The sequence below is a fragment of the Malaclemys terrapin genome, chromosome 3 (genome assembly GCF_027887155.1).
Source record: "Malaclemys terrapin pileata isolate rMalTer1 chromosome 3, rMalTer1.hap1, whole genome shotgun sequence".
NCBI lineage: Eukaryota > Metazoa > Chordata > Testudines > Emydidae > Malaclemys > Malaclemys terrapin.
The window spans coordinates 118,494,244-118,514,965 of NC_071507.1; the positions used below are offsets into that span (position 1 = coordinate 118,494,244).

Here is a 20,722-nt window from a genome sequence, read left to right on the forward strand (position 1 = left end):
TTCACTCACCAATTCCTGGTGAGTCCAGATCCAATCCCCTTGGAAAAGGAAAAATCAATCAGGTTCTTAAAAAGAAGGCTTTTAATTAAAGAAAGAAAGGTAAAAATCATCTCTGTAAAATCAAGATGGAAAATAACTTTACAGGGTAATTAGATTCAAAGAGCCCAGAGGAACCCCCTCTAGCCTTAGGTTCAAAGTTAAAGCAAACAGAGGTAAACGCTCTAGCAAAAGGTACATTTACAAGTGGAGAAAACAAAGATATACCTAACACACCTTGCCTGGCTGTTACTTACAGGTCTGAAATATGACAGACTTGTTCAGAAGATTTGGAGAGCATGGATTGATGTCTGGTCCATCTTAGTTCCAAGAGCGAACACCCCCAAAACAAAGAGCACAAACAAAAGCCTTCCCCACACCAAGATTTGAAAGTATCTTGTCCCCTTATTGGTCCTTTGGGTCAGGTGTCAGCCAGGTTACCTGAGCTTCTTAACCATTTACAGGTAAAAGGATTTTGGAGTCTCTGGCCAGGAGGGATTTTATAATACTGTACACAGGAGAGCTGTTACCCTTCCCTTTATAGTTATGACAACTTTAAGTGAGGAGTTACTGTACTTTGTACTGTATACTTGAAATGGAGGAATTCTTAAGGTCACCATTAGATCCTTTTCTCTTTAATTTCTTGACTTCTAACAATTTGAAGTTTATTCAAATGAAGAATTTAATGTAACATTCTTGTAGTGTGTTGGAGGGTTTTTTGTATTAAAATGTGTCCTAATTAATGGTTAAAATACATCAAGTAAGGGTGTGGAATTCCCTGTGTCTGTTGCGTGGTCAGGGGCTTTTCTGAGCGGTTCACTTAGTCTTCCATCACTTTTATTCCTTTAGCTGCTCTTTTTGCTGTAGCGTAAGTTCCTCTTGGTGATTCTTCTGTTCCCCAACCTTCCACTCAGCTTCTGCTCAGACCCTGGGGCCAGAATCAAGTTTCACCCTTTCCCTCTGTCTTTGCTAGCCTTTTGACAGGGGATGAAAGTCCCATTGGCATTTCACCTGTTCCCTGCTGCCCCCGCTCATGATTGTTGCTGCTTCTGCGGGGGCTCTCCTAAGTACTTCACCTGCTAATCCTTTCCTCCCGCCCTCCTTGTTGCACCTACCACTTGGGCCAACATGTCCCGTGCTGTTCTCTCACTCTGCTGTCTAAAGCTGCCAGGTCCCAGGGATCCCCTTGGTGTCATGTTTTCAATTCAGTCTTTTTTGCCTTAACTTCCTTTATACAACAGCATTGAACTATGACACCGTGCTAACAAAAAGTGAGACCAGGCTCAAGAGGAGTAGAACACCTGCTATGCTTTCATAGTGAGAAGGAGGACTGGGAGTCTAGCAACAGTCAAATGGGGGAGGAGAGGGAAGGAATGAGCTAGCACCCAGAGAACAAGACCATATTTGGTCAAAATGAGAGTTGGGGACAGGCAGAACCTGATTGCAGGTGCAAAGTGGCCCAGGCAATACCAACGCCCAATCCATTTTTCATGTGTTCTTACCTCAATTCTTTGCTACGTATCCCTAGTTCAGTCCCTAAATTCCACACCCCATTTCAGAGCACCGCTACTTCTTCCACTCTTAACTGCTTGTTTGGGTGCCACCCTGGCAGTCTGCCCCCAAAAACACACTAATATGAGCCTCTCCTATTTGTATTCTGTAAAATTCCTCACAAAATGTTTCAAAGTGCACCTTTTCCTTTAAAGGTGTTCAGTTAATCATACAAATATTGTAAATTTAAATACGTAGGAGGAATTCTGCCTGTCATTACATGAAAATAGTCCTATTAAAGAGAAAATAGGTTGCACACAAAAAAATCTGATTTACAAGGAAGAGAATAGTATTCACTAAAGTAAAACCCTTAGGCTATGTATACATAGGGATCAAAAATCCGTGACTGGCCCTGGCTTGTGGGGCTCTGACTCCAGGGTTGAAAAATCGCTGTGTAGATGCTCAGCCCCACGCTGAAGCCCGAGCTCCGAGACCCTGCAAGGGAGGAGGATCCTGGATCCTGATCTCCAGCCTGAACCCAAATGTCTGCACAGTGATTTTTTTTTTTTTTTTTAGCCCCACAGCCTGAGCCCTGCCAGCCTGAGTCAGCTGACCTGGGCCAGCTTTTGCCATGCAGTGGGTCTTTTATGCTTGTGTAGACGTATCCTTGGAGTGAAAGATATGAGGCTGATTTTGTTTGGTTGCTATTAGTAATAATTATGAAAATATTGTATTTCTTTATATTGTAGGTGTGTCGTTTACAAGACCTAGTAAGAAAAAGTGAACAGGGCCTTGGTACTGCAGAAGGACACATCTCCAATCTTCAGGAAACCCAGGAAATACTCCAAAAAGAACTAGAGTTAACCAGAGCAAGGCTGAGAGAGACCACGGATTCATTGTATAATGTTGAGGTAACCACATGATGGGGAAAGCAAATGATTTAAAACACAATTAACGTTTTCTGACTGTTTTTTTAAATGTCAAGACCTGGTTTAATGGATATATTAAACAAGTGGCTTCATATAGCCCTATTTAAAAAAAAAAGTTGATTTTTTTTTTCATTTCAAATCTTAGGACATAAAAATTAGATATGAATATTTTAAGAGGGTCATTTCTGTTATTAATTGAGTGTTGCTACAAATACATCTTTCTCTAGCTAATTGAAATTATACTGTAAACAACTCTGAGTAGTTTTATTAGAGCTAGAATTTTGTGTTTAACTCTTGTTGGTTTTCACTTCATGTGGCTCAAACCATGAAATAATGAACATCTAATTGACATGTCATTTTTAAAAGTTTTCTTTTTAAAAGTGGAAGATATCCTTAAAAGACTGAGTAAGAAAGTTTCAGAAAGCAAATGAGCAAAGGTTCACAATTATTGTAGAGAGAATCAAGGTGTTAAGAATATTCTTCTCTTGAAACTAAATTCAACAAAAAACAGTTATAATGTTTGGTGAACCTCTGACTTAGTCTGCAATATAAACATATAATTTGTTTTTGTTGTTTTGTGAACTGGATTTGCATCTTAAATTATGTGTGTGCGTATATATGTGAAAAGACTCCTTGCCCCCTCAGTTAATTTCCTTATAAAAACCTACTGAGGCGTCACAGAAATGTAGGCTATTTAGAGACCAATTTGCTTATTGTGTACTGTCATATTTTCTTTCTACTAATTTTTATTGAAAAGGAAAACAGCATTTTCAGCTTTTATTTGGTTTTGTTATTTATTCCCTACCTAAAATCATAATTCCCTATTTGTCATGTCATATGTGGTTGCTATGGAAAATATCCTTTACATAGAAAATCATTTAGGCAAATACTTAACTTTTAAATGTGAATAATCCCATCCCCTATTCGGCAAAATGCTTGTCTTTGCCAGGGCCCAATGTAAAAGATTAAAAGATTCAATGTACAGGTTGCTAGATTAGTACTAGCATCTTTTTTTGTTCCAACTTGTAACTTTCAGATAACCACTGTGCATTCAGAAAGAATAAGCATCTGAAATTTAAACGTTCACATTTAAGAAATGGTTAGTACTAGCAATTGTCTCAGCAGGTTTTAGAATGTATTGGTTAGAGAAGGGCGAATACTGCAAAAAATGTCCCACGAATATTCATTTAAAAAAAACAAAAACCCTCTGATACTCTCCACATGCTTTATGAGTTGGCTTTTCATAAATAAAGCAAATACTGCTGGCAGGAATGTTTATTGTAACTATGAAGTTTAAGCAAATATTTCAAAATGTTCACAAAAAATGAATTTTGAATTCCTGATTACAAGTGTCCACCACAAAAACTTGATTATTATAATTATGCCTTGCCAGGCAAGGAACAGAAAAACATACCATGTGAACTTTGTATCTGATCAAAACAGCTCAAATTTTGAATTGCAAGTGCTGAATACTTGCAGCCAACTGCTCGCATATGATACACACAAACAAACATTACTTGCATAAATGATTCCTTGAAAAATTTCAAATACGTAATAAATTTAAAAAAATATTTTGTCAGAAATGTAATGACAAAAGCATAATTCAGATAGATCAAATATTTGTGGAACTGAAAATAACAATGAAAACAGTCTTCATTAGGAGTCAGATTTTTGAATTATTTTATTCATTATTTTACACTTTAATCATGTTAAAATAAGGGACCTGTAAACAAGTGTTTAATGACCAAAAATGTCAATTCTAGTTGTATACACTGGCAGGAATTTTATTTTGATTCAGAGAAAGATTTCTGTTCAAAATATTTTTTTGCAGCTGCTGAGTCTCTTATAAAGTTTGTATTTTCAGGGGGAACTAGAACAGGAGAGACAGCAGCATGAAGCAAAGATTTCTGCCATGAGGGAAGAGGAGAAGATGAAAGTTGACAGAATGGCTCGTGATCTAGAAATAAAATGGACAGAAAATCTTCGGCAAGTGTTTTTTCTTTGTTTTAAATAGGAAAGAAAAGCATGCATTAAATGCAACAAGTCATTATTAATGCAATGTACAGCAAAGATTTTTGTAATTATATAAGCATTTCAAATTCACTTCTCAATAAATACTTCTTAATGAAAGGCTAGATCATGTTTTAGTTATGTTACTTTTGCTTTCAGACAGGAATGTAGTAAACTTCGTGAAGAGTTGAGGCTTCAGCATGAAGAGGATAAAAAGGCAGCCATGACTCAGCTCTTGCAACTGAAAGAACGCGAAAAAAATGCTGCCAGGGATGGATGGCAAAAGAAGGTGGAAGATCTTTTAGACCAGGTAACTAGAATGGCTAGTTCAGTATCAGAGGAATGTTATAATTTGGATTTAGGCTGCTGATGGTTTATTACTGACTAATTGTATGAAAGCAGTATAAAACTTGTTTCTAGGAGTAATTTGGATGATGGTAACTCATTACAGGTTACTCAAAAATAACAATACTGATTAATGACAAATTTTTTCTTACTCATTAAAATGATGAGAAAGAGTATATACTCTTGTGTTACTGAACATGAAGAAACTGTTTTGTTATCCCCGCTCTGTGGATTTCTGCCTCTCTACCTATTAATGTTTCTTGTTGTAGGTATTTATGTATTGTGACAGACCCAGACCAGTGGGGTACAGGAGTCTGGTAGAGGGCAAATATGCTGGTCACTGGATGAGTAGTTTTCTGTTCCTTGAGTGACCAGAGCAGGGGCTGCACTAGAGTAATCAGGAACCTGCTAGAACCAGTTAAGGCAGGCAGGCTAATTAGGACATCTGGAGCCAATTAAGAAGAAGAGTCTAGAATCAATTAAGGCAGGCTAATCAGGGCACCTGGGTTTTAAAAAGGAGCTCATTTCAGTTTGTGGTGTGAGTGTGAGGAGCTGGGAGCAAGAGGTGCAAGGAGCTAAGAGTGAGAGGGTGTGCTGCTGGAGGACTGAGGAGCACAAGCATTATCAGACACCAGGAGGAAGGTCCTGTGGTGAGAATAAGGAAGGTATTTGGAGGAGGCCATGGGAAAGTAGCCCAGGGAGTTGTAGCTGTCATGCAGCTGTTACAGGAGGCACTATAGACAGCTGCAGTCCACAGGGCCCTGGGCTGGAACCCGGCGTAGAGGGCGGGCCCGGGTTCCCCCCAAACCTCCGAATTGACCTGGACTGTGGGTTCTTCCAGAGGGGAAGGTCTCTGGGCTGTTCCCCAATCCACACGGTGAATCTCTGAGGCAAGAAAATCCACCAATAAGCGCAGGACCCACCAAGATAGAGGAGGAACTTTGTCACAGTATGTTATATTGCTTAGTTAGATTTGTAATTATTTGAAGGTATCATACATGTTTACATTGCTGGTACAGTAGAAACCATTAAAAAAGTCAAAATTTGCCAATTACCAGTATCCCCACACATTTACTACAGCTATCTCCTGCCCTAAATATAGGGGGAAACTATAGTAATCTCAGATACTACTGTGTGGTAATCTTTGTAAATGCTGCCTTTTTAATTGCAGCTACTGTGTGTATTCATGCTAATATTTACTATAATACAGTGCTTCCCCCTTTTAATCATTCACACAAATTCTTTGTTTTATACTTTCTTGCAATGCCAGTAGTGAAGTAGCATTGATTTGATAGACTACTTGGATGAAAAATAAGGATAAGAGAAGGCCAAACATAATTTTAATGACAGAAAGGAATAGCTTTTTGGAAATTAGTTAGTAAACATATGTTATTTTTGTACTTGTATTGTGACCGCTTCAGCCATGGCTTCAAATTTGAGAGCTCAAAAAGTGTGCAGCTTTGTGCTCACAATTAATTATGGGTGCGTATGTTAGTATTTCCCCATCTAATTACCTGATTTTATACACTGTAGGAAAGTTAAGTTTGTAAATGCTATCATTTGTGCCCATAAAGGTGGAGGCTTCTGAAAATCTTGACCTAAATTACTTTTTACAACTTGAATGTAATCAAGGACTTTTGTTTCTCATTTTTAAGTTCATTCTCATTTTGAGTAGTAGTATTTTCAAAGACTCATTTTATTCCCATTTTTTCAGCTTGTAAATGGCATATTCTTAGTTTCATTCCCAAAAGGCGCTCAATTTAAAAAGTGATACATTGGCCAAAACATGCTAAACTTTGTGTGTGTGTGTGTGTTTTATTATTTGTGTTTTAAAAAAAACTTTAATTATGTTTGATACTTAACAAGATGTGTTGTATTTAGGGCTGTCAATTAAATCACAGTTAACTCATGCAATTAACTTAGAAAAATGTATCGCGATTAAAAAAATTAATTGTGATTAATCACAGTTTTAATTGCACGGCTAAACGATAGAATACCAATTGAAATTTATTACATATTTTTGGATGTCTTTCTACATTTTCAAATATATTGATGTCAGTTACAACACAGAATACAAAGTGTACAATGCTCAATTTATATTACTTTTGATTACAAATATTTGCACTGTAAAAATGACAAACAAAAGAAATATTTTTCAATTCCCCTAATACAAGTACTGTAGTGCAATCTCTTTATCATGAAAGTGCAACTTACAAATGTAGATTTTTTTTGTTACATAACCGCACTCCGTAACAAAGCAATGTAAAACTTCAGAGCCTACAAGTCCACTCAGTCCTACTTCTTGTTCAGCCAATCGCTAAAAGAAACAAAATTGTTTACATTTACAGGAGATCCTGCTGCCCGCTTCTTATTTACAATGTCATCTGAAAGTGAGAACAAACGTTCACATGGCACTTTTGTAGCCAGCATTGCATGGTATTTATGTGCCAGAGATGCTAAACATTCATATGCCTCTTCATGCTTCAACCACATTCCAGAGGACATGCTTCCATGCCGATAACACTTTAAAAAAAAAAAAAAAAGAGTGTTAATTAAATTTGTGACTGAGCTCCTGAGAGGAGAATTGTGTGTCTCCTGCTCCATGGTTTTACCCACATTCTGCCATATATTTTGTGTTATGGTAGTCTCGGATGATGATCCAGAACATGTTGTTTGATTTAAGAACACTTTCACTGCAGATTTCACAAAACACAAAAAAGGTACCAATGTGAGATTTCTAAAGATAGCAACAGTATATGACCCAAGGTTTAGGAATCTGAAGTGCCTTCGAAAATCTAAGAGGGATGAGGTGTGGAGTATGCTATAACATGAAGTGAGAACTGTACACTTTGTATTGTGTTGTAATTTAAATCAATATATTTGGAAATGTAGAAAACATCCACAAATATTTAAATAAATGAAATTCTATTGTTTAACAGCACAATTAATCACGATTAATTTTTTTAATCACATGATTAATTGTGATTAATTTTTTTAATCACTTGATAGCCTAGTTGTAATAAAGCTTGCCTGTTTTTCTGGAGTGTAAAAATACCAGTTTATGACTGTTGGAAATGAGCATGTACTTTTGGGATTTTTTTTCTTTTCCTGAATAAGATTTTGGAACAGAGAAATCCAGAAAAATAATGGTAAAAGGGAAGAGAGGTTATTCTCAGGGTAAGAAGAGAATTGTGGGCGTAGGAGACAACTTGTGTATGTTAAAATGCTTATTCTCTCTTTTACGTTCATTCACCTGTGCCCAGCTACACAAAATAAGAGTTACAGCGTGTGGAGACAGATGACTAATTAGAAGCTAAAACAATGCAAAAGACATTTTCCATTTTTCTTCACTTGTTGTTTTTTCATAAACAGATCCTCAGTTGGGATTCTTGTGTGCTATTGACTCTATTCTAGTAAAGTCTGACCTTGCTGGGGGATTTTATGGACTGTGATCTTGTCTGGTGGGTTTAGTTCTTCATATTGGGCATTCAGGGTTTTTTACTTCTGGCTCTGACAGCTTTGCTTTAGTTTTCTGCATCCCATACTCTCACCTTGAAATGGATTAAGTATTTTCATCTTGTTTCTCTGTGATTGGCAAAGGGATTTTGCTGTAGCTCTGTGTAGCTTTTTTCTGATTCTGTCAGTCTTCTTTCTGTAGTTCTAATAATCATCTACTTTTGACCGTTTTAGGTGATTTCAGTATGTAAAGCTAACAAATAATAAGAAGGAAGATCTCTTCATACAAGTGCTCTGTGTGTGAAGTGATAGTGTAGGCCACTTTAATAAGTTGTTTGTATTTCTGGAATGAAGTTGGACCTAACCTTATGTTAAATGACCTTAAGAAGTCAGTCCATGTCTAAAAAATGGGCAAATGTTGAGGTAACTACATATTTCAGGCTTTTGGTAGCTAATTTTATTATAGTGTGGCTGGAGGTACTCGGTCATTTTTGATTGTTTTTTTTTTTTCTAAAATGGCTGTAATTGTTCTGAATCTGTTGTTTATAATTGTTTTTTAATGAGAGGCGGGCTTTGGTTTCTGGCCTTCAAGAAAAAAGGTTTGTTTGTTTTTGTTTTGAGCAAAGATTTGGGTCACAGCCATTTTGCTTCCTCCTACCTCAATTGTGTACTGCAATTCCCTGCTTGGAAATGATAAGGCTGTTTTTATAGATGTTAAGGGACCTGATTGTCATTACCATTTACCACTCAGGAGTGTAAATGGGTTTTTAAGGAGGATGTAAAGTCCTTTCACGCTGCTAGAATGGTGTGAAGGAGCCTTAGGCTTGGCCCACACTATGGGGTTAGGTCGAATTTAGCGGCGTTAGGTCGATTTTTAAAATGAATGCGTCCTCACAACCAACCCCTTCCGTTGACCTAAAAGGCTCTTAAAATTGATTTCTGTACTCCTCCCTGATGAGGGGAGTAGCACTAAAATCGACTTTGGGTCGAATTTGGGGTAGTGCAGACGCAAATTGAGGGTATTGGCCTCCGGGAGCTATCCCAGAGTGCTCCATTGTGACCGCTCTGGACAGCACTTTGAACTCCGATGCACTAGCCAGGTACACAGGAAAAGCCCCGAGAACTTTTGAATTTCATTTCCTGTTTGGTCAGTGTGGCGAATTCAGCAGCACCAGTGACCATGCAGTCCCCCCAGAATTGTAGAATGTTTCTACGCTCCCCCTATCATCTCTGTCCCTGAGGTTATCGCAGATGAGAAGGTGAAAAAAATGCACTTGTGATGACATGTTTTCCAAGCTCATGAAGTCCTCCTGCACTGATAGGGCACAGCTTAATGCATGGAGATATTCAGTGGCAGAGGCCAGGAACGAATTATGTGAGCATGAAGAGAGAGGCAGGACACGATGCTGAGGCTAATGGGGGAGCAAACAGACATGATGAAGCGTCTGTTGGAGCTGCAGGAAAGCCAACAAGAGCACAGGCCCCAGCTGCATCCACTGTATAACTGCCTATCCTCCTCCCCATGTTCCATAGTCTCATCACCCAGACGCCTAAGAACGCGGGGCGGGGAGGCTCCGAGCACCCAGACACTCCACTCCAGAGGATGGCTCAAGCCACAGAAGGCTGTCATTCAAACAGTTTGATTTTTAGTGTGGCTACAATAAGCAATTTGGCCTTGTCCTTCCCTCCTCTCTCACCTCACCCTGGCTACCTTGTCCGTTATCTCATTTTTTTTTTAATTAAGAAAGAATGCATGGTTTCAAAACAATACTTACTTTATTTCAAAGGGGGGAGGGTGGTTGGCTTATAGGGAATTAAAATCAACAAAGGGGGCGGGTTTGCATCCAGGAGAAACACACACAACTATCACACCGAAGCCTGGCCAGTCCATGAAACTGGTTTTCAAAACCTCTGTGATGCGCAGCACGCCTTGCTGTGCTCTTCTAATCGCCCTGGTATCTGGCTGCTCAAAATCAGACGCCAGGCGATTTGCCTCAACCTCCCACCCCACCATAAACATCTCCCCCTTACTCTCACCGATATTATGGAGCACACAGCAAGAAGCAATAACAATGGGAATGTTGGTTGCACTGAGGTAACCCAGGAAAAAAGGCGCAAAACAATTGTCTGCCATTGCTTTCACGGAGGGAGGGGCGACTGACGACATGTACCCAAAACCACCCGTGACAATGTTTTTGCCCCATCAGGCATTGGGAGCTTAACCCAGAATTCTAATGGGCGGCGGAGCCTGCAGGAACTGTGGGATAGCTACCCACGGTGCACTACTTCGTAAGTCGATGCTAGCCACAGTAGTGAGGATGCACTCTGCCGACTTAATGTGCTTAGTGTGGACATACACAATCGACTGTATAAAATCAATTTCTAAAAATCGACTTCTATAAAATCAACCTAATTTCATGTGTTAGACATACCCTTAATGTACATGAGAATTAGGCTCAGTGGTCTCCATACTGAACTTTGATTTTTGGATGACCCTGTTGAGCTGTTTTCAATCTCAAAGCCAGAAAATCAAAGCTCAGGATGTATACCTTAACTTTGGTAATAGCAATCCTATCCCTTTAGTATTTTCTGTCATCTGTAGATCTGAAGGAGATGTATTTCTACATCTGTGTCTGGATATCTGTACTTTGCAACTAGCTATACTTTCGATACCACAAGAGGTACTTCTAGTACAGGGCCCTTCCTTTTGATCTATTGACCTTGCTGAGGGTTATTAGCATGGTTTTAGTGGTTTTGGTTGTGGCCTTTTGAGAACAGAGAATCTACGTTTATCTGTTCCTGGACAACTCACTAATTAAATCTCCCTCAGAGTAGTAAGCAATCAAGGATACAGGCAAAGTGAATAGCTTTCCTACAGAAAAAAGGATTTGTGATAAACAAAGAAAAGAATGTCCTGATCTCAGCTCAAAGGGTGTAACATCTGAGGGTCATACTCAACTCAACCAAAGACAGTATCTTAATCTCAGAAGAGAGAGAAAGGAAGATTGCGGGTATGATAGATCTGCTAGCACCAACATGCTAATATCATGATTGGAAAACATACAGTGGGTCCACTTCAACACTTCAGCTATTATTGCAGTAATTAATAATAATAATAATTAATAATTAAAATAATAGTAATAATAGAGGCTCCAACCAATATCGGAGCGCCATTGTGCTAGGCACTGTATAGACATGTAGTAAGAGACAGCCCTTGCTACAAAGATTTAAATATACCAGATAGACAAATCACAGAGAGGTGAAGTGATTTTCCTAAGGTCTTCTAGCAGGTTAGTGGTCGCGCAAGGAATGGAACCTATATTTCCTCAATCTCAGTCCGATATCTTATCTAATGGCCCACACAGCCTTTCAAACCTGCAGACACTAGAGAGATTCCACATCCTCTCGCAGCCATCAATCTCTGCCAAACTAAGCATCAGAGTGAGTGTTCCAGACTCTCTAATTTGATCCCTACAGACTCAAATGGACTATCCTATGTCAGAACCAGAAAGGATCCTTGTCATAAATAATGCCAGTCTGCACAGATGGGGAGCACATCTGAAATCCCAAATGCCACAGTATGTTTGGTTCCAGGCAGAAATAAAGAAGAAGCAGTGATCCAGCTCACCTCATTGCATTTCTAAATGACAGTACACTACAAGTATTGTTCACATCTTTACCAACAACACCACACAATGATGTACCTGAATTAAAAGGTGGGAACAAGTACCACTGCTCATCACAGGAAGACACACACACCTCTTATCTGCCAGAAAATCATGTCTGGTGTGCTCATGCTCTTCACATCAAAGAAAAGACAAACATTGCATACTGATTTAATAGGGAAGATACATACCCTAGGAAATGCAGCCTGTATGCACAGGCATACAAGATAACTCAAAGATTCAAAATTGTTTCAGTTAATTATTTTGCTTTAAGAGTCAAGAGGGAAAAAAAATGAGTTTAATTTTCGTAAGACAAAAAGTATACAGAAGTAGGGGCAATATATGCTCTAACTGGCTCCAGGTTTTTTGTACACCTATATGCTCATTCCACTCCTGAAAAAAACAGAAAATAGCACCAGAGAAATACTATTGGCTCCCATCTGGCTATGGAAGCTATGGTTTTCAGACCTCACTTAGATGTGGATTTTGGTTCTACTGTCACTTCCACAAATTCTCAACCTTCTAAATCAGGAACCAGTTACCTATCTGATTCCTCATTTCTTATGTTTAACACTCTGAAAACATAGTAAATAACTAAGCTTTTTTACATCTTTAGTGATAGTTAAAGACATCCTGCTTTTTTCCTGAATATTGTTGGTGATGTATGAGCCAGAAAGAATACAGTTTGAACTTCTGGAACTGGTAGTTTAAAACAATAACAGCATTGTTTACTTGTAAACTGAGTAATTGTGCCCCGAAAGTCATATATAGACAATAAACATGAATTTCACTTCAAGATGTATTTCATATTTGCCATCACATACACAATGTAGAAGTGAATTGCTTACGTACCAGTTTTTCTCTCCTCTTGGTAATAAATTGTTAGGAACATAGGAATTGCCATACTGAATCAGGCCTGTGGCCCATCAAGTCCATACATATCTTGTCTCCAATAGAGGCCAGCACCAAGAGCTTCAGAGAAAGCATGCAAGAAATCCTCCAATAGGCAGATGTGGTCTAATCTGTTATCCATTAAAGTTTTTTGTCCTAACTCCTAAAAGTTAAGGATGCCCCAAAGCATGAAGTTTTATATTTCTTCCAAAACTTGTTTTAGCATTTGCTATTACAACTCTGAATATTCTCTTAGCTACTGCATATTTTCATTGTATTAATATCCAGTCTCTCTTGCTAAATTCTTGGCCTCAGCAAGATCCAGTGGCAATGAGTTCCACTGTCTAGTTATCAATTTGTAGAATTATCAATTCCCCCCACCCCACCCCCCGCTTTCAATTTCACGGAATTTCCCCTTGTTGTTCTACTATGAGACAGGGAGAAAAGATCTTGATCTACCCTCTGTAGAGACTTGCTGTATAGACAAGCCTTAGACCTTTCATGATTTTTTTTTAATACTTTTATCATGTCCCCTTTTAATCATCTAGTTGTTTAAGGTAAACAATCCTAATCTTTTCTATTGCTTCATGTGAGCTTTTCCATGACCCTACTCATTCTTGTTGTCTTTCTCTGAATTTCCTCTAATTCCGCCATATCCATTTTGAGTTCACACAATATCTACGTGAGGGTGACCCATATAATGACATCATAATATTTTCTGTATTAGTCTCCATCCCATTCATTGTGTGGCCTACCATTTGTTTGCTTTTTTGACTGCAGCTGCACATTGATCTTGATTGAGCTGTTCACAGCGACACCCAGATTTATTTTTTCCTGAATTGATACTCTTAATTTAGAATCCCGTAAGGTATATCAGTAGTTCAAATTTTTCCCTCCAATGTCCTCTGCTTTGCATTTAACATTGAAGTTCATCTCCTGTTGTGTTGCTCATTCACCTAGCTTGGTTAGCGATCTCTGAAGTTTCTCACAGTCTTCTCAAGACTTCACTAACCTAAATAATTGTCATCTGCAATTTTTTCCACAATTTGTATCTGTTAGAGCCGTCTGGAAGAAAACAATGCTGTTTCACAAAACGTTTTGAGGTTTTGAAATGAAAACATGAGAGAGCATATGCAGAAAACACACTCTATCTCTGTAACCTGAGGGATAAGCCTGCCTGATTCAGAGTAGGGACTTGACTTGGGTCTCCCGAACAACAGGCTAGTACCAAAACCACCAGGGTCACAGAATCCATCCTAGATCCAAGAATCCCTCCTGACATAATTGCTATTGAATCTGGTGTTTCTGTGAAACATTTTGGTTTCAACAAAATGGAATTTTTCAATTGGAAAAATGTTTTGTCAAAAATATTTTGACCAGCTCTAATAAATATAGTAAACAATATTAGAACTGTGTTTTTGTCGACTTTTCTCTTTCCAGTATAGGGTGCATGTTATGTTATGTTGTTTTAGCTTCTGTCACTTTTCAACTTCCACAAAGAAGAGATTGAAGCATAAATATTCATAGATGTTAAGGCTAGAAAGGACCATTAGATAACTTAAAAAGGCATCCTGTATGACATAAGCCATAGAACTCACCCAGTTATCTCTCTAATGAACCCAATAACTTGTGGTTAACTAAAGTCTGTAGACCTCCAGTTTTGATTTGAAGACATAAAAGATGGAGAATCCATCACTTCCCGAGATCACTTGGTCTCTTTGTTAAAGCCTTTGTACTTTATTTCTAAGTTGAATTTGTCTGGCTTTAACTTCCAGTGGTTGGTTCTTGTCATCCCTTTTCCTGGTAGGTTAAAGAGCCCTTTAAGTAACTGTTTCTTTCTCCCAATGTAGGTACTTATACACCATAATCCAATCATTTATTAATCTTCTTTTTGATAAATTAAACAGATTGAAGGAACTCAGTCTCTCACTGTAAGGCATTTTTTCCAACCCTCAAGTCTTTTTAGGGCTTTTCTCTTCACCCTCTCCAATTTTTCCACATCCTTTTTAAAATGTGAATGACAAAACTGAATGCAGTGTTTCGGTATTGATCTTGTCAAAGCTGTATACAAGTGGTAAAATCACCTCCATACTCCTACTCATTACTCCCCTGTTTATACATCCAAGGATCGCATTAGCCTTTTTTACCACAGTCTCTCACTGGGAGTTCATTGTCAATTGATTGTTCACTATGACACCTAAATCCTTTTCAGAGTCACTACTTTCCAGGATAGCTCCTCATTCTGTAGGTATATGACCTACATTCCTTGTGTCACTGATATGGTCGAGCTCCTCTCTCTTGGACACTCACCAGACTGTTGTGAGGGGATCCAAACCCTGAATCTCCATGTGCCTTATGTCTACAGAGTCCAGAAGCTCCCCCCTCTAACTCCTCCTTTTGAGATCTGAGACCTCATGGTCCAACTGCCTCACCTCTCAGATTCCCCCATAACGTATGCACACCCTTCCCAGAACTGCACCTTGTGAGCTCTGAAGGTTTACAAGTTAACTCTTCAGAGGCACGCAGACATCCTTTGCACAGGAGTCTAAAACACAGTTACCCTTTACTTGAGAGAAAGCACAAGAGAGTATAGATCAGAGGTGGGCAAACTACGGCCCGCAAGACCTTCTTGCCCGGCCCCCAAGCTCTTGGCCCGGGAGGCTAGCCCCTGCCGCTGTTCCTCCTCCCCCGCAGCCTCAGCTCACTGCGCCACCGGTGCAATGCTCTGGGCGGTAGCGCAGCTGCAGAGCCACGGCCTGACCCGGTGCTCTGTGCTGCGCGGTGGCATGGCTGGCTCCAGCCGGGTAGCACAGCTGCCTGTCCTCGTGCTCTGGGTGGTGCAGCTGTAGCACCGCCAGCCACTGGTGTGGGGCGGGGGCCGGGCCACGCCTGGCTGTTTGGGGAGGCACAGCCTCCCCTAACCAGCCCTCCATACAATTTTGGAAACCCGATGTGCCCCTCAGGCCAAAAAGTTTACCTGCCCCTGGTATAGATCATTTAGAAAACAGCAAACACTGTGAATCCAGTGCACTTCGCTCTAGTTCACCCTTCCTTTGGGAATCCTTGGGGACCCTGTGTGTTCAGGTAGGCAGGGTTTTCCCCCATGCTTCATCCAGCTCCTGCAGAAAACGGGTTGAGCTGGTGAAAATGGTTGAAGACCCCCAAGTAGAGTAGCTCATACTGTCTTATAATGATCCAGTCCCTCTGTCAGATGACTTTGTTGCCAGACCATCTCCCCCTAACAAACCAGTTCTCCTGGGTGGGAGCCAGCCTATGCTCTAAGATGTTTGTATATGATTAGAGGACCATTCCTGAGTTGTTAACCATCTTTTGTTAGCCCTGTATCACTACTTCTTAGAATTTCAGTACAACATGGAGGTAAAAGGACAGTAGAGAAGGCACAGGACTGCTCATTCTAAATGGAGTTTGCAGCTTGTTAAAGAACTCTCTATATGTACATAATCTCATGCAGAATTCATAATTTGTGCAGACAGTTCCCCCAAATCGTCACAGTAGGACCTTGCATTTGGCTGTTTTAAAATGTACTTTGTTTGTATGGGCCCAGCTTACCAGGCAATGCAGATCACTCTGTATGACTGCTCTGTTGTCATTGTTCATCACTCTGCCAATATTTGTGTCACCCTCTAATTTTCTCAGCAGTGAGTTTATATTTACTTATGGATCATTGCTAAAAATGTTGAATAATGATGGGCCGAGAACCAATCCCTGCAGAATCCCACATGAACCCCTAGTTAATGATGATTTCCCCATTAACTAATATTTAGATCTGTCACCTACCCTGTCCGAAATCCATTTGTGTGCTTTATTGATACTGCATAGTACCACATGACATTCTAATTAAGATTACCACTAAGTCGGATGCCTTATAAAAGTCTTTTACATCTATGCAGTTATATTTATCAACCAAGCTTGTTTTCTCCTCAAAGAATGAAATCAGGTTTGTTTGCCGAGACCTATTTTCCATAAAACCATATTGACAGGCATTAATTATATTCCCATCCTTTAATTCTTTATTTATGGAATAGCTGATATGGGCTTCAGTTATTTTACCAAGGATTGATAGCAGGCTAACCGACCTATAAGTACCTGCTTTTGAATACTGGCATTACATTAGCACTCTTCCAGTCTTTTGGGGTTTCCCCAGTATTTCAAGATTTATTAAAAATCAGTGGACAAGAGATTTCTTCCTCCATGTCTATTAGGACTCATAGGGCTTTTCTTTTCACTACTGGGGTAAGTCGACCTAAGTTACGCTACTTCAGCAACGTAGCTGGAGTCAACGTAGCTTAGGTCAACTTACCATAGTGTCTTCACTGGTACTTGCATGCTGCTCCTTAAGCTTTTAGTCATGGGACAGAACCCAGCATGATTGTAGGCCAAATAAGAAATTTTACCTGGAATTTCTTTCCCATTTCTTAGGACATTGCTAGTTTATCACTTTCAGCTAAGTATCAGAAATATATTGTTAATTATTCATATTACAGTAATGCTTAGAGGCCTCAATCAAAATTAGGGCCTAACTGTACTAGGGACTGAACAGACACATAATAAGACACAGTTCTTGCCCCTAGGAGTTTACAGTCTTAAACAGACGAGACAGACAAAAGATAGGGGAGGAGGCCCAGAAAGCTGAAGTGATTTGCCCACAATTGTACAGCAGAGCTAAGGATAGAACCTAGATCTCCTAAGCCCTAGTCTGGTGCCGTATTCACTGAACCATGCTGCCTCTCACTGTTGCTAGAAATAGTAGTTTGCTGTACAGAAATGTGTTTCCTGCAATTTGAATAAAACAACAAGAGGCTTTCTCTTTTTCCTTTTTGTAGATTTAGGCTGTGGAAAGATATTTTTCCTCTTTTTTTATGTTCTGTCAAAGTATTGTCCAAAATTTCTGTAATGAAGACATCAAGGCAGTCAAGGTGGTCCAAAAAATCTGTTGTCATTGAGAAATCCATCTATTTGAATGACATAAGTGACAAATGGAGTCTGAATCAGACACTGTTTCCAGTTATGAAGATACCCATCATTCATTTTTTGATTATCATATTGAGCACATATATTAGCTGATATATATGATCAAATAATATTGATATAATGCATCTACATACCAGTATATGTTTATGTATATCTGCAGTTTTTCATTAGTAATTGATGTAAGGTGGTGATACAGTAAGTAATTTTGCCCTGGACTGTTACATGAAAACCAGTCTCTTTTGTAAGGATTCTTAATCCTTAAATTTCAGAAAACAAAAAATTCCACTGTGCTTTAATAGAAGTATCACTTTATTAAGGACTAAATGTGTTCTCAGTATTAAAACAGATAAGACTGTGAAATTTCCTCTTGATATTATAAGGCTACTAACTAAAAAAATGCATACAGATGAACACTGACTGCAATGTTCAAAGTGTAATTCTGATTGACGATAAATGCAAAAAGTCAGTATATACTTGATAGCCTTTTCTAAAGTACATTAGCTAAAGCTGAGAGCAGATAAATGCATCAATTTGTTAAATGCAAAAATGGTTCAGTTACATAAGAGGAACATTATATTACACTGAAAGGGATACTGATATCCTGGATATTTGAAATATGAGATAGGAAATGAAACAGTTTTTCACCTCATGAGTATGCTACCTTGTGTTCTGTGTTCAGTGATTTTGCAGTAAGTCATTGCAAAATTTTTTGTCTGTCTAATTTTTTTTCCAAACAGTTTTCAACTTATTTTTCCCTGGTCAAATTATAATTAATGTTCTGTGTTTTACTCTCCCTTCTTTATCCCTTTTTCTTTTACTTAGTTGATTTCTGAATGTTTCCCTTTATTCCTGTGATCTTTTCTTCATAGCGGCACTGTCTCGGTGAAGCTTTGCATAAATCTATCAGCAATGTAAGTGAGCTACACTTACAACTTGTACACAAGGGCATGCTTGCACTTCTAAACTTGCATACCTTACAATGTTGCTTTAAAGCTTTAAACTCTGAAGTAAAATACATGATGATATTAGAGATGAGGATATGTATGCATCTGGTTAATAAAAGCTTCTGTGCTGCATCCATTCATCTGTATAAGTGCACATATCATCTGACATCAAACGCTACATAATTTCTGCAGCATTTTTTATTATGTTAAAGCAATCTTGCAGGCAATATATTTGCACATTGTGAAGCTTTTTATAAAGCATGAAGTTAATGATGCTATATTATAGTTTGCTGTTTGTAATACAAATCTTAATTGCAGTTTGATTACTAAATTTTCTTCTATTATTTATATCTGTCAATTTTTAATCTCTTGAAAGACCTAGTTGACAAGATTATAAGTTCAAAGTACTATGTATATCTTTGTGTTCAAGGAGTTATCTGTGTTTTGTCTTGCATCCTCAGTATAGGGAGAAACCAAACGGGAAGCTAGAAGATTCTGTTACTGTAAAGATAGGCAAAGAGAGACACACTTACTTTCATAAATGTGCTTTTAGCATATATAAATACATGGTGAATCATTCAAATATTTATTTATAAAATGTATATATGTATGCTTAAAACCCCTTTATTGAAATATGCTATTGTTTGTTTTGCTATATGAGGCAATTTAAACAAAAGAAAACTTCACGTATACGGTATAGAAAACCTATATTTTTATTAGTTTCCCATATGTGAATTGTTTGTTGTTATGTAGAAAGAAGAAAAGAATGGATATTTCAGAATTATCAGACTAATTCACAGCAGTGGAACAATTGCTGTCACCAGAGGGTGGTATTGTAAATTACGATAATTTACATCTATAATGTCGATACGTATGTGAACAGATTTTGATAGTGACTGATCTGATTATAGTGACTATAGCAGTCCTTTAATAATAACACCTATAGTTAAATCCATACCTTTTGCAAACATGTGGTGTTTTGTATAATAGATAATATTATATTTCACCAGAGGTAAATACGTTTCAAAGCTTTATAGAATCATGTATTTTGTAGAAAGTGCACACTTAACTGAACTCCATGGGTTGGCATCACAGAATATAACATCACCAATGTATTACAAGATAGGAAGTTGCTCAGGGAAAGAATTTGCAGACTTCAGCAGTGCATGGATACCTGAAAATAAGTAGAGTATTATAGGCAGAGCTGGTAGCTAAGCCTATAAGTAAGGTTGCCTAATACTTTCCATAATATAAAATCCTGTTTTCAGCTGTTTATCATTTTGCCAAACTTTAACTGATTAGGCTGAAATTTTTGATACCAGATGTCTGCCTCAGGTTAATTTTTTTTATTTTAAGTTTCATCTAAAACGAGTCAGCCATTTCCAAGAATGAGATTAGGGGAACATGTATTGTTTTGTCCATAGTAACAAAAAAAAAAATGCTACGCCCTATTCATTGGGAAGCTCTAGTGCTTCCATGCTTTGGAGTAGGGACTTGAAATTTAGCAGGGGGGTCACAGTGGTGTCAGAAATGGGCTTTTGCCATCTCCATAAATATCTGCCCAAATGTGGCCAAGATGAATGATTCTGAAAATCTCCCTTCACACACACTCAATAGAAACTTGTTAGAGTCTGGCAGCTAAATTTGCTGAAGCTTCCATCTTCACTGATGTGCTCCATCCCAGGGCTGCATGGACTGAGCATGATTTCCCCACAGTAGTTCCTTCCTCCCAGCAGCTGGAGACTGCTGTGGCACTGGGCACCAGAACTAAGAACAGGGGGACTCTCTCCTGTGTTGTTAGTGCTCCTGCTGCTGACCAGAGGAGGAGAAGGAAGAAACAGTGCAACTGGGATGCAGGGAGTTGAGAATAGAGGGAAAAGGGGCCAGGAATTTGAGAAGGGGAGGGGCAGAGGGAAAGCAGCATAAGAGCTGTTAGGGGAGATGTGGATAAGAGCAGAGGGGA

General features: G+C 38.7%; 1 protein-coding gene across 8 annotated transcripts in view; it reads left to right on the forward strand.

Moving 5' to 3' along the window:
• FAM184A (family with sequence similarity 184 member A) overlaps window positions 1–20,722 on the forward strand; it is a 175,787-nt gene that overhangs the window by 88,107 nt on the left and 66,958 nt on the right. For 6 of the 8 annotated variants that reach the window (XM_054023782.1, XM_054023785.1, XM_054023787.1 and 3 more), the window contains exons 7-10: window positions 2,277–2,438; window positions 4,321–4,446; window positions 4,630–4,776; window positions 18,685–18,726. In XM_054023782.1, coding sequence (XP_053879757.1) covers window positions 2,277–2,438; window positions 4,321–4,446; window positions 4,630–4,776; window positions 18,685–18,726 — 477 coding nt within the window. The remainder of the gene's footprint in view (window positions 1–2,276; window positions 2,439–4,320; window positions 4,447–4,629; window positions 4,777–18,684; window positions 18,727–20,722) is intronic. The other 2 variants (XM_054023783.1, XM_054023786.1) reach the window with 1 other exon arrangement.